General features: G+C 52.0%; 3 protein-coding genes across 3 annotated transcripts; 2 read left to right on the plus strand and 1 right to left on the minus strand.

Moving 5' to 3' along the window:
- The first annotated feature begins 2,842 nt into the window (after nucleotides 1-2,842).
- On the plus strand, nucleotides 2,843-5,623 carry Tspan31 (tetraspanin 31). The gene is made up of 6 exons (XM_028752146.1): nucleotides 2,843-3,012; nucleotides 3,593-3,760; nucleotides 4,108-4,188; nucleotides 4,475-4,606; nucleotides 4,702-4,815; nucleotides 4,904-5,623. The coding sequence occupies exons 1-6, from the start codon at nucleotides 2,950-2,952 to the stop codon at nucleotides 4,976-4,978; spliced, it is 633 nt and encodes a 210-aa protein (XP_028607979.1). The 5' UTR covers nucleotides 2,843-2,949; the 3' UTR covers nucleotides 4,979-5,623.
- Nucleotides 5,607-9,039, minus strand: Cdk4 (cyclin dependent kinase 4). Its single transcript, XM_028752145.1, has 8 exons — nucleotides 8,820-9,039; nucleotides 8,123-8,356; nucleotides 7,856-7,991; nucleotides 7,580-7,747; nucleotides 7,316-7,425; nucleotides 6,704-6,754; nucleotides 6,457-6,592; nucleotides 5,607-5,974 (listed from the first exon to the last, which is right to left on the minus strand). Exons 2-8 carry the CDS (start codon nucleotides 8,338-8,340, stop codon nucleotides 5,882-5,884), a joined length of 912 nt encoding a protein of 303 aa, XP_028607978.1. The 5' UTR covers nucleotides 8,341-8,356; nucleotides 8,820-9,039; the 3' UTR covers nucleotides 5,607-5,881.
- Nucleotides 9,040-12,150: 3,111 nt separating this feature from the next.
- March9 (membrane associated ring-CH-type finger 9) lies at nucleotides 12,151-16,439 on the plus strand. Its single transcript, XM_028752139.1, has 4 exons — nucleotides 12,151-12,925; nucleotides 14,091-14,246; nucleotides 14,857-15,049; nucleotides 15,581-16,439. Exons 1-4 carry the CDS (start codon nucleotides 12,569-12,571, stop codon nucleotides 15,913-15,915), a joined length of 1,041 nt encoding a protein of 346 aa, XP_028607972.1. The 5' UTR covers nucleotides 12,151-12,568; the 3' UTR covers nucleotides 15,916-16,439.
- Nucleotides 16,440-17,381: the final 942 nt, after the last annotated feature.

A 17,381-nucleotide genomic window follows, 5' to 3' on the forward strand; every position in this document is an offset into this window, starting at 1 on the left:
TCACTAAGACCCTCTTCCCAAATGATTCTAAACTGTGTCAAGACAGTTAAAACTACCGTTCACAGGATGTGCGCATGGGTGGATGTGTACATGGGTGGGTGTGTACATGTCTGCCTTTGTGTGGGTTAGTCCAAAGGTGACGTTGCTTGTCTTCCTCGATTGCTCTCCAAATTATTTATCGAGGCAGAGTTTCTCAGCAACCCCAGAGCTTGCTCACAGGTTAAACTAGCCAACTTGCAGTGAAGACCCCCTGTCTCCACCCTCAGTGCTAGAGTTACAGGCAGCAGTCACATCTACTTGGCTCTTCTGTACACTCTGGGATCTGACCTCTGGTCCTCAAGCTGGACAACAGGTACTTTAGCCACTGAGCTATCTCCTAAGTATTTTGTTTCAACCGAATCTGTCTGGAGATACCAAATTATTTTCTTATGTATATCTTCTTTAGAAAACTATTTTAGCCGGGCAGTGGTGGCGCACGCCTTTAATCCCAGCACTTGGGAGGCAGAGGCAGGCGGATTTCTGAGTTCAAGGCCAGTCTGGTCTACAGAGTGAATTATTTCAGGACAGCCAGGGCTATTCAGAGAAACCCTGTCTCGAAAAACCAAAAACAAAAAAACAACAACAACAACAACAAAAAAAGACAAAAAACCAAAACAAAACAATTTTAGAAGTATTTATTTTATTTTTATTTTTTGTTTGTTTGTTTGTGGGTTATTTTTTTTTTAGTTTTTTTGTTTTTTGTTTTTTTTAGTTTTTTGAGACAGCTCTGGCTGTCCTGGAACTCACTCTGTAGACCAAGCTGGCCTCAAAATCACACTGCCTCTGCATCTAGAGTAATGGGACTGAAGGCTTGTGGCACCGCTGCTTGGCCAATATTTAGTTTATTTAAAATTTATTTTGTTTTGGGCTGGAGAAATGGCTCAGTGGTTAAAAGCACTGGCTGCTCTTCCAGAGATACTGAGTTCAACTCCCAGAAACCACATGATAGCTCACAACCATCTACCTATACTGGGGTCTGATGCCCTCTTCTGGCATGCAGGTGTACATGCAGATAGAGCACTCATAAACATAAAATAAATAAATCTTTTAAAAAATGTATTTTATTTTATGTGAGTGTTTCGCCTACACATATGTATTGTGTCATGTGTCATGTGTGTGCCTGGGGCCTGCACAGGTAAGAGGAAGGTATCAGGTCCCTTGGAACTGGAGCTATGGAGGGTTGGTTATGAGTCACCATTTAGGTGCTGGAAACTGAACTCAAGTGTCCTTCATCTTGGAGCTGACTCTAGACCCTTAAGAATATCTTCTTGAGGGTGATATATGAAGGATAACTTTGAACATTTTTTTATTTGACGATAAAGGGGTGATGTTTGGATTACTTACTGAACTCCATAAAAATAGACTAAACAGTAATAACTGAGCGTTGCTAGGTGCTGGGCACCGATTCAAACAAGCCTCTTGTATATTCTAACTCATTTAGTCCTCATGACAATCCAGAAGTTGTTAGAGAAGTATTGCTAGGGGTGGATGAATGGCAGTCTATTCCCCTTTTACAGATGAAGAAGGAGATACAGGGGGTTTAAGTACCTGGCCCGTACAGATGGTGAGTCACAAAGTTAAAACCTGTGCAGTTTGACTCCAGCACAGACTGTCGGGAGTCACCGGATGTGAGCACACATGGACTCACATCACTGTGTGGAGTTGACGGGAACATTCTCTGGTTTCATTCCCACCAAGGCTGCTTCTTTGCCCAGGAGAAAGAGAAAGGTTGTGTTGTTTGTCACTCCGTGGAAGGGCACTATGTCCAAAGGCTTGCACAATAACGTTAATGATCAGCCACCCCACTATTCCCCCTCTGGAGTGAAAGTATGGAGGCTTGGGGCTGGAGAGATGGCTCAACGGTCAAGAGCACTCACTGGCTGTTCTTCCAGAGGACTTGGGTTCAATTCCCAGCACCCACATGGCAGCTTACAACTGTTTGTAACTCAGTTCCTGGGGTAGGACACCCTCACACAGAGGCACATTCGGGCAAAATCGCCAATGCACATAAGATAAAAATAAATAAAAATTTAAAAGGAGACAGTATGGAGGTTCTTATTTATTCATATTCCAGATTCGCCCCCACGTTGTGTCATGTGCCAGCCCTGGATCAGGCAGCTGGTGCTCTAAAGATGAAGAGCACACCAGCGTCTGGGCCTGTGGTTTTGTCACGAACGGGAATGCACCGGCCTCAAGTCACTGTTTCCACTTGAATTTCTGGCGTGATCACACTGCAGAGAACGGAATACGGGACAGAAGATGAGTACGAGTGAAATACATTTGACAGATGCATGAGGATTTGCCTGCTGTTGCTATGCCTGACTTGCATTCTTCCCAGCTGGGCTACACAGTTCATTTGGCTCCTCTTGCTGTTCTAGAGTATGATGCGCTAACAACGAAACGATGGCGTCATCGTGAGATCATCGGGAAATCGGCAGGGAAAGGTTATCTTTAGAGGTTCAGAGCCCCTTCCTCCCACCTCTACGAGCCCCGTTTTTTCTGTCCACATGAGTTCCCTGAGTATCTTCTCGGGTTCCTCCAAACTCCGTACTCAGGAATCCAAGATTTTTTAGTTAGCCTCTGGTCCCTAAAATACTCTCTAGAAACACTGGCCTCAGTTTCTTTTCTTTCTTTCTTCTTTTTTTTAAGTTTCGTCCAATGAAGAATCTAAGGGAAAGACTGGGAGGCGGGCTGGTGACGTAATGCAGATTGATAGGCATTGAAGTCCTGGATGTCCTGGATTAGCCATGAGTTTCACCAATCCAGAGGCAGGGGTGGGACGGTGCAGGCGCAGAGAATTGGTTTGGCTGCTTGGATTTAAAGCGATAGACGCTGTTGGAGTCCTACAAGACGGTCCTCAATACCCTCCCCAGAAGTCTTGGGACCATTTGGGTCCCCAGATCTGGGGAGATGGTTTGCGGCGGATTTGCCTGTTCCAAGAATGCGCTGTGCGCTCTCAACGTGGTTTATATGGTGAGGTTTTGGAAATGGGGTAATCTCCGGGGCGGAAAGAATGGGGGAGTTTCTAGGGGACTTCCGGCGTGGAGAGGGGTGTACAGGGGGTTCTGGGAAGCTTCCCAGAAACTTCCGGCGAAGAGGGAATTCCTGAGTACTTCCGTGGAAGAGGAGAGACTTCCGGTGATGAGGGGACTTGTTTGGTGGTGGGCAGGGATGGATTAAAGATCGCGGGCCTATAGTTCCAGTCTTCACTTCTGCTCCAATTTCTTCCCAAAATAGAGATGCTGGACAACGCCAAGGGTTCCATTTGTTTCTCGAGTACCTTGCCCTACTCTCTCAGCTACTCCCAGTTACTTGGGAAGCGCGCCTAGAGATGAGTAGTACTGACTGCACACTTCAAGCGTTTACCTTGTTAAGTCCACGTCCCCTGATAATAGCCTTGGGCTGTGCTGCATGCTAGTATTCTTTGGCGGATGACAGGGTCTTACTGTGTAGCGAGCTAGCACAGACTAGCCTGGAACTTTGCTGTGCTGCAGTTCCAGGTATGCGCCACCACGTCAGGCTGAATAAAGTATATTCGTTCTGTTTCTTGCAGCTTGTGGGCTTATTGCTCATTGGCGTGGCTGCCTGGGGCAAGGGCCTCGGTGTGGTGTCTAGCATTCACATCATTGGCGGAGTCATTGCTGTGGGAGTCTTCCTTCTCCTCATCGCGGTGGCGGGACTGGTGGGTGCCGTGAACCACCATCAAGTGCTGCTCTTCTTTGTATCCTGACCTAAGCGACTGGAGCCTGAAAAGGCTTTTCCTGGGCAGGGGACCTCAGACATGACTCTTTGTTCTTAACTCTGTAACTCACAGAAGTTAATGGTTTTCCCCAAACTTGATAAAAGTGCAGTTTTGGGAACAGAGAAGGGCCTTGAACTCTGCCCCCTTGCATGACACTGCAGTTAGAATTACAGTGGCGAGATTTTAAAGACAAAAACCGGGATCATACTATATAGTCCTAGCTCGGAACTCACGCTAGGCTGGCCCCCACACAGGTTTGCTGCCTGCCTCCCTGAATGAGGTGTTTTTAATGGAAACCAGATCTTTTTGCCATAACTTCTTCTCAGTATATGATCATCCTGGGTTTGGTCTTCATCTTCCAGTTTGGAATCTCTTGCTCATGTCTGGCTATTAACAGAAACAAACAGGTAATTGTAAGCCCTTTCACGTTCTTGCCTGCTTGCCCCATCTCTACACCTCTTAATGTGACCCCTTCATCCTGTCCTGCTCAAACCTACTGCTTCCAGATGTGTGCTCCCTGACATGTATGGTTAATTCCCCAAGACGCAGAGAGAACCTGAGAGAGACACTTAACATTACCGATAACTGTGCTGCAGTTTCTGTGGGATTGCCCTAGCCAGAGCAGGGAATAGGAAGCTCCTGAAACTGAGTGGGATGCAGGGAGACCAGTGTTCCTCTGTATGTGCACTCTAGGCGGATGTCATCAGTACTTCATGGTGGGTCTTGAGCAACAGTACCCGACATGAATTGGAGAGAAGTTTTGACTGCTGTGGCTTGTTCAACCTTACAACCCTGCACCTACAAGATGACACTTCCTGCAGTGCAGTAAGCTGATTAATCATTTCTGGGACATTCACGATGGCTGTTTGGATGGGGCAGGTGAACAGCTTTGCATTCTTTGTATATACTTTTGTTCCCAGATGTGCAAAACTAGGAGCTCTATGTGCCAGATGTGTGGGGAGATGTTCCTTAAACATTCGGACAAAGCCCTCAAGATCCTGGGAGGTGTTGGGCTCTTCTTTAGTTTCACAGAGGTAATGACTCCCACTCCCTCATGCACACACCTGTAAGCCTTCATCCCCATGATCCAAAAATAACCTGCCTTCTCTCCTCTTCCTGTAGATCCTTGGTGTTTGGCTAGCAATGAGATTCCGGAATCAAAAAGACCCTCGAGCCAACCCCAGTGCCTTTCTATGAGACTTTTGATCTCCTGGATAGGGTCTTTGCAACATAGGCTGGTTTCCAGCTTGCTCTGTAGCTAAGGAGGACCCTGAACTCCAGATCCTCCTGCCTCAGCCTCCTGCCGCCATTACAGGCGTCACCACACTCAGCCAACCTCTGGATCCTTCTGACTTGGCCTTGCTGTCTCCCAGCTTTTTAAACACCCCCAATTCTCAAAAACCTAGGGTGGCCACTACATACAGTGTTCTGTTTTAGAGAAGTATTTTACCTCACTCCCAAGAACTGATCAAGTGATGGCTAGAGTTGTTTGTGTTTTGATGGGAATGAGATTCCATGCGTCTGCCTACAAGGGTAACTGTTTTCCCTCCCTTCAAGACCCTTGGCTTCAAGGACAAAATCAGAACACTAAGGGAAAACCCAGGGCCTCACAGTGCTGGGCAAGTATTTCTACCAGTCAGCTGTCATCCCAGCCCCACCTACGGTCTCTGTCCAAGCAGGACCAGTGAACTTAAACTGAAGCCATTTTGACCGAATATTCAAAGGGATTTGAAAGATCCTCTGGTCCATGCGGGGAACTTGCTTTCATGTGGTTTTTGTCAAACCTCCCAGTGGCAAAGCCAATCAGAAAAACATTAAAGAAAAATAAAGACCATACTTCTTTGTCTTGTTTTGTTTTCCTGTATAAAAAAGATCCCAATATAAATTGGAGGGAAGAAGACAGATACGCCTGCCCTTTAGTGTAGAGGAATGGGAGGGTAGGGGGGGTAAACCTCATCAGGAGAGGTGGGGAATTGTCATTTAAGGCTTAAAATATTCTCTGTAAAAAACTGGAGGACTCTCCACAGCCTCAGGGGAAGGCAGAGGCTGCTGCTTGAGCGAGGTTCTCTCCACGGAAACTTCGAAGGACAGTCCCTCTTCTCACTCCGGGTCACTTTCCTCCTTGTGCAGGTAGGAGTGCTGCAGGGCTCGGAAGGCAGAGATTCGTTTATGTGGGTTAAAGGTCAGCATTTCCTGAAGGGAGAGGGAAAGGTCAGAAAACAGAGGACGAGCCGATGCCCACCCAACATGGCTGGAAGAGCAGGTTTCCTTTACCCTCCTCTGGCTGGCCATTCACAACGGTGAAAACTAGTCGGTCCATAACCAGATCTTAGCTCCAGGATGGTCCGGGCCCCTAACTGTTTTGTTTCATCTTTGTGTGCACATGCTCATGTGTGAAAATGTGGGCACGAACACATCAGTGTATACACGTGGAGGTCAGCAGTCTGGGCTGCCAGCCCTTGCCTTCCATCTCATTAGAGTCTGTCAGTGCTGCATTTCCAAGGGATCTGTCCATCTCACCACAAGAGGGGCACTACAGAAGCACCCAATTTCTACATGGGTTCTGGGGGATTTGAACTCAGGTCCTCATACCCATGCAAAGGAGCTCTACTCATGGAGCCAGCTCCCCGGGCAACCCTGTTTATCTTAACCCAATCCCCACTCAGGCCTAGTACCAGCAGCAGCTGCGCTCCAGCCTCCTCCATCTCTGGCACCACTGACTGCACCGGCCGAGGCCCTCTGGGGGAAAACGCTCCTCGAGGTAGAGAGACCTCTCGAGGCCAGTCGTCTTCTGGAGGCAATCCAATGAGACTGTGGGGACAGGACAACTGGTCACGGGGGGCCTCTCCCCAGCTCTTGTCTCCAGGGTACCAAAAACAGACTGAGATGAAGTTTCTTTCCTCTTCCTTATAGAATACTTACTCAAAGATTTTCCCCAACTGGTCAGCTTCAGAGTTTCCACAGAAGAGAGGCCTAAAGCAAAAAGATACTCAATGGTCTGTATTATTTCAAAGACAGGGGAGTAACTGTTAAGTGGATCAAACTAGAGAGGACAGAGATTAGGGATGGGAAGTTCCTAGATCCAGGACATTTCAGATTTGCCTACATAGTGTCTTGGTTCTAGGCAAGGTGGTCAGTATGAACTGAGTAGGTTGGGTGTCCCGCACCATATATGCACAAGAAGAATGAATGGTCAAGAACAGATACATCTATGAAAGACTTGGGAGTGGATGGAGTGGGAAGTTGAGCGGCACAGAAGCATTTGCTGAGTGTGTATGAGTTCTGATTTCAACCTCTACCACCGTAAGATAGCACCAAAAGATTTTGTGGAACTGAAGGTGGCTTAGGAGTTTCAAGTCCCACCCAGGCGGTAGTGGCACACACCTTTAGTCCCAGAGCTCTGGAGGCAGAGGCAAGTATATCTCTAAGTTTAAGGCCAGGGTGGTCTACAGGGCGAATTTCAGGACAGCCACGGCTACACAGAAAACCCTGTCCCATTAAAAACAAACAAACAATATGTTTCTAGTCCCATACTTCCGACGAAACATCTCTGCGAAGATACAGCCAACACTCCACATGTCCACAGGGGTCGCATATGTAGACTGCAGAAGAACTTCAGGAGCTCGGTACCAGAGCGTAACAACCTAAAGAGGAGAGCAGAACTGAGTGAGCGCCATCCTCACAAACCACAACTGCCTGGCTCTGAAAACTTCACGCACAGGACTCTTCAGCTGCTAGGGGAAACCACCAAGTGCTACCCCCAATCACAACCTAGTCTGGCTACCATCTTTTACTGACCACAGGCGTGAGGGCCATCTGATAGCTGTAGATTCTGGCTAGGCCAAAGTCAGCCAGCTTGACCGTCCCGTTACTTGTCACTAGAATGTTCTCTGGCTTCAGGTCCCGGTGAACAATGCAGTTTGCGTGAAGAAAATCGAGACCGCTTAGAAACTGGCGCATCAGATCCTGGATTTGAAGAAGAAAGCACAGAACACTGGCAACTATGTAGCAGGTTCAAAATCCCAGTAAAGTTCTACTGCAAGTATCAATCCACCTCCACCCATCCCCACTCACCTTAATGGTCTCCACTGGCAAGCCTGGTGGAGGTGCTTTGTCCAGGTATGTCCTTAGGTCCTGGTCTATATGCTCAAACACTAGGGTGACCTTGATATCCCGATCAGTTCGGGAAGTAGCACAGACATCCATCAGCCTGAGAAGAACAAATGTTCACCAGCTGATCAGCCCCTTTGTTTGAACTTGGCTTCTGGCATTCTAGGGTCCCGCTCCTGACTTACGGGTCCTACTGTCCTCTCCGCCCCACTCCCAATCCAACCTTCTCACCGTACAACATTGGGATGTTCAAAGGCCTCCAGCCTCCTTAACAAGGCCACCTCACGAACTGTGCTGACGGGAAGGCCCCCTCCAGCTGCTCCTCCATTAGGAACTCTCACACTCTTGAGGGCCACAAAGTGGCCACTGTGGGGATCTCGGGCTTTGTACACCGTCCCATAGGCACCGACACCAATTTCAGCCACGGGTTCATATCGAGTGGTAGCCATTCTCGGAGCAGGGGATCTACAATCACAGAAGCGTCTAACACCAAACTCTCTCTCAGAGTTAGGAGGGGATGACCCGGCAGTAACAAAGGAACTCCTGCACAAGATCTCACCAACAGCACCACCAGCATCCCACCCCTCCACACTTTCAGGGCCCGCGCCTTAGCTAACACAAAGACTGCCATCAAACCCTCCTCCGGCCACGTTTTGTCCCGGAGGAAGAAAAAGAATGCTTTCTTTTCTTTCGGAGGACATCGCGACTGGACACAAAGAAGATCACACAGTGCACAGGGTTTGCATCGAGGATTCTGCACTTCACTCTCTGAAATCACACCCTCGCCGGCGACCACAAAGGCCCCACTTCCCGCCATTGGGCCACCTTCCATAATCAGCCAGCGACGCGCACGCGTGGGGAGCTGGAGGGTGCTGGTGGTGGCCGGGACAGGCCCCCCCACCCCGTTCCTGGAAGGGGCTGCACTCACCTTACGCTCGGCCAAGAGCTGGGGAGGTGGCCCTTTATCTGGGCCCGGGAGCCGGTTCCTGCGGCGCCATACACCGGGGATCGGTCCCGGGCAGCTGGACGCTTTGGGCCAGACCATAGACACGGGCCGAGAGCTAGAGAGGCCCCCTCACCCCCACCCTCACCATGTGACCAGCTGCCAGAGAGGCGCGCGGAAACCCGGGGGGGCGGGGCGGGCGCCGGACGTTCTGGACACGTGATCCCCACCCATGCGCAGTGGGCGACGGGGAGGCTTTGATAGGAGGGGTGTGGTGGGGGAAAGGGGCGGGATTTGCCTGGCCACGTGACCTGTTGCTATCCCACGTGACCCCTCGAATTTGCTGCTGAGAAGCAGAGGTGTGGTTACGCTGTGTGGCACGTGACTGGCTGCCGTTTTCCCTCCCCCCCCCCACTGCCGAGGGGGTGTGTGGGGGCGAGAGAGGGTGGAGCACAAGGCGGTGCCATGGCAACCGGGCCAACCAGCTCTCAACTCTCGGCTCAAGGCCGAGCCTGAGCGCATCTTCAGTCTCACTACGCGTCTCTATGTGGGCGGGAGGTCGAGGCGCTAGTGGGAGATTCTGGTGCCAGCGATGGTGCTGTAACATTTCCACTCCACCGCCATGGGGGAAACATTCGTATTTGTGTCTTTCTTTTACTCATTCATTCAACAAAATTTTACTAAGTGCTTCCTTCCAAGTTGGTATGCGATGTTATTGTTTTGGTGTCTCAGTCACTCGCCCTTTGAAGTGACGATAAAGATAGCTAATATAGGCAATGGTGGTCTTATAGAACAGGGGATCTGAGGAGGAAACTAGGATTAAAAGATGGACAGGCCGGGCAGTGGTGGCGCACGCCTTTAATCCCAGCACTTGGGAGGCAGAGGCAGGCGGATTTCTGAGTTCGAGGCCAGCCTGGTCTACAGTACAGAGTGAGTTCCAGGACAGCCAGGGCTATACAGAGAAACCCTGTCTCGAAAAACCAAAAACCAAAAACCAACAAAAAAAAAAAGAAAAGAAAAAGAAAAGAAAAATTGCCTAAAATCTAGAGCTATTTTAAATTGATTTTTTGGTGCAGGGGATTGCAGTCCGTGTTTTCATATGCAGTAAGCATGGGTTCAGTCACTGAGCTATATTCCTGAACCTAAACACTAAAATCATTATTGAGACACTTTAGCTGAGGCTGGTGTCACATTAATAGCAATTTTTGTGCCATAGCCTCTAAATGCTGGTTTTATAGACAGCAACTACTTTGGCTCTTTGATCTAGTGGGTTATTTGGGTTTTTTTGTTTGTTTGTTTTTGTTTGTTTTTCCAGACAGGGTTTCTCTATATAGCCCTGGCTGTTCCGGAACTCACTCTGTAGACCAGGCTGGCCTCGAACTCAGAAATCCACCTGCCTCTGCCTCCCAAGTGCTGGGATTAAAGTTGTGTGCCACCACTGCCCGGCGGCTATGTTCTACTTTATTGTGGATTTTTGTTTTGTTTTAATGAAACAAGGTCTCATATAGCCTAGGTTGGTCTTGAAATGGACATGTAGCTAGGCTAGCTTCAAATACTTGATCCTCCTGCTCCATCTTCCAAGAACTAAGGTTAAAGGCATGCAACACACTCTTTTTTTTCTTTTCTTTCTCTCTTTTCCTCTGTCTTTTTTTTTGAGACTGGGTCTTCCCAGGTAGCCCAGGCTGACCTCAGCCTCTCCAATGTCCACACGCTTGGATTCCAGACCTGAGCCACCATACCCAGACTGAAACCATTTTGTTACCTGTTTTGCTTTGTATTCCATTTTAACTTCTTACTTTTCTGGTTGAGAAATGTCACAGTGGTGGGGTATATGGTGGCACATGCCTTTAATCCCAGGGGATTGGGAAGCAGAAGCAGAGGCAGGTGGATTTCTGTGAGTTCAAGCCAGCCTAGTCTAGTGAGTTCCGAGCTAGCCAGGACTACACATTGAAACCTTGTCTGAGAGGGGTGTGGGAAGGGAATGTATATGAGAATTCGAATGTAAATTGAGAATTAATGTAAATCACAAGTCAAGTACCACACGGAAGGTGTGCATCAGACAGCTCTCCTCCTGCTGCCTGGATGCTTCCTGCCTTGCCAACGAGAGCAGAAAGAAAAAGATCCGAGCCTAAATTGGCTAAGGGGCTGGAGAGGTGGGTGTTTCTTTGGCTACATTCCTAGGGCTGTTTGGGTTTTTAAGCTTTCTGAAAAGCTGTCTGTGAGCTTATTCAATTCCAGACACAGGTATTCCCTGCTTCATTTTACCGCCCATAGGACCCCACCGCAGCTCCCTGTCCTTACTGAAGCTATCTTCTTTGTCTGCTTAAGTCACAGACTTGCCCCCCCCCACTTCATTCATCTGTCCATCCACAGCAACTGGATGCTGTGCCGAAACCTTACTGTCTTCGCTGCCATTTTCCATTGAGGAGTCTTAATTTGGCAATCCGTCCCTGGCTCGACTTGCTCATTCCCTCCCCTTTCTGTTAATTACTCTTTTACTAATTAATTTTTTTCTCTGTGTCTTTGACCCAGTGGGTTCCCCGGGAATCCCTTTCCTTCAGCTCCACAAAGGGGCTGAGAGGGAGCGTGTAAATATAAAGAAGAAAAACAACAACCCCCCCTCAAATGACAGGCCCAGTCGTAGCTCTAGGGGTCAATTGAAAACAAAGATTTAAGCGTGTTTGTGTGGTATTCACTTCCGAGTAGTAGAGCCGAGGGCAGGAGGGTATCATGAAAGACACGCCCATTCCTCTGGCATCCTTTCTGCTCACTCGCCGCCTTCACACGACAGAATCAACCTTCTTGTTTCTCACACAAGCTGACTCCATTCCTGCACAGCAGCCTCTCACAGTCCCGCACCCAGCACCCTTTTACAAGCTTTTGTGTGTTGGGGTCCATCCCTGGCCCACTCACCTCCCGCACGCCCGACTCCCTGCAGAGCTTTCTTTGCACACGCCCATTCTGCACAGACCTCCGTGCCCCGTTACACCTGCAGCCTTCCACCACTCACCTTCCATCCTCACCCCCACCCGCGCGCACACACCTATTCTTCCACCCCGGTGCACACTCCCCTTCCTTGGCCACTCCCCTCCCTACCTCCCCCCTCCCGTGTCTCGCACACTCGCCCCGCCCCTGGGGACACCTGCTCGTGCTGGGCAGGGCGGGGATGCGCAGCCGCGGCCCCTTCTCCTCCGCTCCCCCTCCCCGCCCCACCCCTCCCTCCATCCCTCACCGGCTCCCCGGCTCCCGCCCCGCCCGCCCGCCGCTCCGGGGGGGTCTCCGCCGCCGCCGCCGCCGGAAGGAGCCGCCATTTGCTACCGCCGAACGCACGGGCCGAGCCGAGCCGGATCCGGGAGTCGGAGCGGGACTGGGGCCGGGAGGACGACGATGGGGGGCGGCCCCGCCGTAGGAGGACCGGGGCGCATAAGCCCCGGCGTCCGGCCGGCTCCGGACCCCGACCCGCGGGGCGCGGCACCCTGAGCCCCCTCCCCGCCCCCTGCCCCTGCTCGGGCCATGCCTGCCCACCCCGCCGTCCGCGGGCTGACGGCCCTCTCGGCCCCGCGAGCCCTGGTGCCCCGGCGGCGGCGGCAGTGAACAGCGCTTGCAGGCCGCGGAGACCCCGGCCCGGTCCTGCGCTCCCGCGCGCGCCCCCTTCCCGGCCTGCTCCTCGCCCCTCCCCCCGCCGCTCGGGAGCCCCCCTCGCTCGCCGCCCCCCGCCCCCCGGCGCCCGGACGATGCTCAAGTCTCGGCTCCGCATGTTCCTGAACGAGCTGAAGCTGCTGGTGCTGACGGGCGGGGGGCGGCCCCGGGCCGAGCCGCAGCCCCGGGGGGGCGGGGGAGGCGGCTGCGGCTGGGCGCCCTTCGCCGGCTGCTCCGCCCGGGACGGTGACGGCGACGAGGAGGAGTACTACGGGTCCGAGCCGCGGGCCCGGGGCCTGGCCGGCGACAAGGAACCGCGGGCCGGACCCCCGCCGCCGCCCGCGCCGCCGCCGCCGCCCCCAGGCGCGCTGGACGCCCTGTCGCTCAGCAGCAGCCTGGACAGTGGGCTCCGAACCCCCCAGTGCAGGATCTGCTTCCAAGGCCCGGAGCAGGTCAGGCCCGGGCACCTGGCTGGGCGGGGAGGGTGGGGGCGCGCACCTAGGGTGTCCGTGGAGACCGGGGCAGGGGGCGGGGCCAGGGGAAGCTGGGCGGGACCCAGGACCTGAGTGGGAGTGGGGTGAGGTTAGCCTGGCTGGAGACTCCTGGAGTGTGTCAAGATTGGGGCGAGGTGGGTGGGGGGGTCAGGGGCTCCCAGTCGGGGTGGGGCTTTCTCCTCCGAGGGCTCAGCATCTCTGTCACCCGTTATCAGCTCTTAGCACCTGCTCCCCTCACCTGAGGGTCGCCATTGGCCGAGGGAGCCTATTCTTTCGGAAGTGGGCAGAAAGGAGAGTACATTTGTTCGCACGTTGAGAGGAGGGGCCAGGCAGGACCCTGCCCTTCTCAGAATTTCCCCTGGTGAGGCAGTTTTTGCAACTTATCCACTTCATTCTAAAGAGCCTTCTTTGTTTAATTTTATGGGTAAAGTTGTCCCGGGATAGTGCATCTCTGTGCAGCGAGAAATGACTGTTGAACTAAAGGGGAACATATTCCACTCCTGCCCCCCAAAGCGTCTCCCCATCTTAGCGTGGACACCACGATTGGTTATCTATCCCAGTTGGCACTGGATCTATATACTGGAAGTCCTGTGGAGTGGGTGAAGGCAGGCATAGCTCGGCCTCTCCCCATCCTCCAGATCCTAGGGAGAGGTCAGCTCTTTAGGGTGTCCTAATCGTCTTTCTTATTTCTAGGAAAAGGGGAGATTCAGGCTTCCCTCCTGTCTCACCTTTGATCCCTTTGGTTGGAGAAGTTTTTCTTGACCTCTGACTTCTTACTTTTGTGCTGCAACCTTAGCGTTTTGCCCTGCTCTGGGTGAAAAGCCCGAGTTTTTAAGTGTCGTAGTATGGTAGTATGACTAACCTGAAGAAGAGGTTTCGCGGGCAGTGGTGGTGCACGCCTTTAATCCCAGCACTTGGGAGGCACAGGCAGGCGGATTTCTGAGTTTGAGGCTAGTTCACTCTGGTCTACAGAGTGAGTTCCAGGACAGCCAGGGCTACACAGAGAGACCCTGTCTCGAAAAACCAAGGGGGAAAAAAAAAGAAGAGGTTTCCTCTCCAGGAGTGCTGCAGAAGGGGTCTGGGGTATGACTGCTGACAGGGGCCCTCCCCTCTCTTCCTCCAGGGGGAGCTCCTGAGCCCTTGCCGCTGTGATGGCTCAGTGCGTTGCACACACCAACCCTGTCTAATCCGCTGGATCAGTGAAAGGGGTTCCTGGAGCTGTGAGCTTTGCTACTTCAAGTACCAGGTCCTGGCGATCAGCACCAAGAATCCACTACAGGTGACGTGCAGGGAGCCCTCTGAACCGAAACCTTGCAGGGAACCTATTTCATCTTAAGTGTTTCCCCAAAGCCACCTCCCTCCACCAGTATGGCGGTCCAAGACACGCCGTTCTGGCCCTGTTCTAGACACTTAGAACAACGAGGGGTCGGGGGAAGACACTGTTAATGATGACCGTAAATACACTCTGTTTGCCGTATGTCATTTGTTGTATATTAACTCTTACTCTTCATAATGATCTTATTAGATGCCGTTATCATGCCTGTCTTTAGTAACGGGGGCACAGACACATGTAGAGATTAAATACTTGTCTACACTGCTCAGCTAGTAAGTTAAGATTGGGGTTCCAGTCCGCGTGTTTGGCTTTCAAAGCACTTGTCCGATCCCACCTCTCTCGAACGAGCTAGACAAGTGGACACTTCTCTCTCTCTCTCTCTGTACCCGCTTCTGCTTAGCATCTTCCATATAGTACTGCATCTTAGGCCAGATCAGAGCCCAGAGAAGACAGTTTCTGAATGCTGCCTGAAGAGTTTAAGGGGTCCTCTCTTTAGGGCTGGCCGTCACCCCGCTGTGTAACCCAGTGATTTATTTGACCGCTTTCTCTCACACAGTGGCAGGCCATCTCCCTGACTGTCATTGAGAAGGTCCAGATTGCTGCTATTGTCCTGGGCTCACTGTTCCTCGTCGCCAGCATCTCCTGGCTCATCTGGTCCTCACTCAGCCCTTCGGCCAAGTGGCAACGCCAGGATCTGCTCTTCCAGATCTGCTATGGCATGTACGGTTTCATGGATGTTGTATGCATAGGTAAGGACGCGCCTCTCTCTCCTGCGCCGGCTTAGCATCTTCCTTTGCGTGGTCATGTAACTTCCCTGTCCATCCATGCAGCTTCATGGCCATAATTCCGCCATTGCAGAACTGTTTTGTTTTGGTTTGGTTTGGTTTTTCAAGACAGGGTTTCTCTATGTAGCCCTGGCTGTCCTGGAACTCACTCTGTAGACCAGGCTAGCCTCAAACTCTCGAACTCAGAAATTCACCTGCCTCTGCCTCCCAAGTGCTGGGATTAAAGGCGTGCGCCACCACCGCCCGGCCGTTGCAGAACTGTTAGGGCTAGCCTGGGGCCCTGGTCTTTGTAGATCTGCCTTCTCAGTCTGCAGAGATTAATGCTATGTGTGGGCAGCAGTTCACCCTGTAGCCCTGGCTGTCCTGAAACTCACCGTGTAGACCAGGCTGGCCTCGAACTCAGAGATCCGCCGGCCTCTGCTTCCCCAGTGCTGGGATTAAAGGCGTGCACCACCGCTGGCCGGCTCACCCTGGTTTTCTCTTCCCTTCGCTTAGGCCTCATCGTCCATGAAGGGTCTTCTGTTTACCGCATCTTCAAGCGCTGGCAGGCCGTGAACCAGCAGTGGAAGGTCCTGAACTATGACAAGACCAAGGATGTGGGAGGAGACACAGGGGGAGGGGCAGCAGGGAAACCAGGCCCCAGGACCTCACGGACCAGCCCCCCTGCTGGGGCCCCCAGCCGGCCCCCAGCCGCCCAGCGCATGCGGACGCTCTTACCTCAGCGCTGTGGTTATACAATCCTGCATCTCCTTGGACAGCTAAGGCCACCAGATGCTCGTCCCAGCTCTCAATCTGGTCGAGAGGTTGTCATGAGGGTCACCACAGTCTGACCTGGACTCCAGGAACAGGGATCTTAAGTCAGTGCATCAGCCAGAGGTGAGCTCTCCTGGCTGCTGGAGGTACAACCTAGACAACGTGATTGGGGCACAGTGACCCCACCACTGAGGATCTCTGTGGACAGCCTCAAGCTTGGAGACATTGCCTGGCCTCTACTGCCCACAGGGTAGAGACCCCCGGATGACATTCCAGTTCCCACTGACACCGCCTCATACTCATCTTGAGGATGGCCAGCAGGCAAGCGGGGAGAACAACTTTTCTTCCTGGAGAGAACCATCTTTACCTCAGCTTTAGGGCCTCCAGTCCCCTGGCTCCACCATGGTGACTTGGTAAAGGGAGACCAATGCCAGAAACAAAAAGGGGCTGTAGACCCCCATTCCCCACCCCATGGCCACAGGGCATCTGGCAATAAGACTAGTAAACATTGACCTCCCGTTCCCTGCATGAGGGCGGGGGACTTCCCCCTGCCCCACCCCCCACTGCATGGGGGAAGGGCATAAAGAATCATTTATATGCACGTGGAGACTCCTTTCTCATCTGGGGCTTTTCTGAAGGGCTAGAGGGTGTGGGGAGGTTCCTCAGCATGGGTTGCAAGTCCCGACAGTGCGTATGGAGTTGGAAGAGGGACTCCCGCTTGCCGGCGGATAAATCACATGTGCTGCTAGGTGTCAGTGCTCAGAGGTAGCTGAGGAGGGGTGGGCTTGCCGCCTGTGAGTTACGTGATTTAGAAAAAAAAAATAATACCTGAGCTCTTTTTTTCTTCCTGTCTACCTCACAGACTCGGGATGAGGATAAGCGGGAGATGGGTTGAATTCTATGACAAAGGAAATTGACAGGGGCGTATACAGAGTTCCGGACTAGTTGCCACTTATTATTTTAAACAGTAGATGATATAGCAAGTCCAGAAATGTGGTTTCTGTCAGCAGTGGCACACAACTTTGGTGTTTTGAGAGACACAATAGAGAAACAAAAGAGGAAGTTGATACTGTATCTGTGCGGGACAGTGGCCGTTGTAGGAGTGAGAACCCTCCTGACCTTCCAAACACCAGACCTGTGTGTGTGTGTGTGGGGGGGGGGGGGGACAGCTGAGCTACTCAGCCTGTCTGAGAACAGTCCTTTCCTTCTGGGTCCTGTGTTCCCCCAGAGGAATTGTGGGAGATGAACATGGACTCTTTTAGGGTGACAAGGAAGGAGCCTCTTCCCTCAGTGTTACGACTTTAAGCCCAGTTGAGACTATTTCTACGGCAGCTCAGGGTCACAGGTTTGATCCAGGTGTGCCCGGCTAGTGGTATTACTGTGAGATAAAGGTGAAGAGAACTCTTATATATTACAGAAAGGATTTGGGAAATGTGGGTCTAAGGACTGGGGGTGTGGGTCAGTGGTGTGTGCATGTGGTCCTGGGGCTAATTCCCATACCACCAAAAGAATTATATGGGTCAGCTTGAAGCTTGATCCCCTT

Source organism: Grammomys surdaster, unplaced genomic scaffold (assembly GCF_004785775.1).
Source record: "Grammomys surdaster isolate TR1022 unplaced genomic scaffold, NIH_TR_1.0 125877, whole genome shotgun sequence".
Classification (NCBI taxonomy): Eukaryota; Metazoa; Chordata; class Mammalia; order Rodentia; family Muridae; genus Grammomys; species Grammomys surdaster.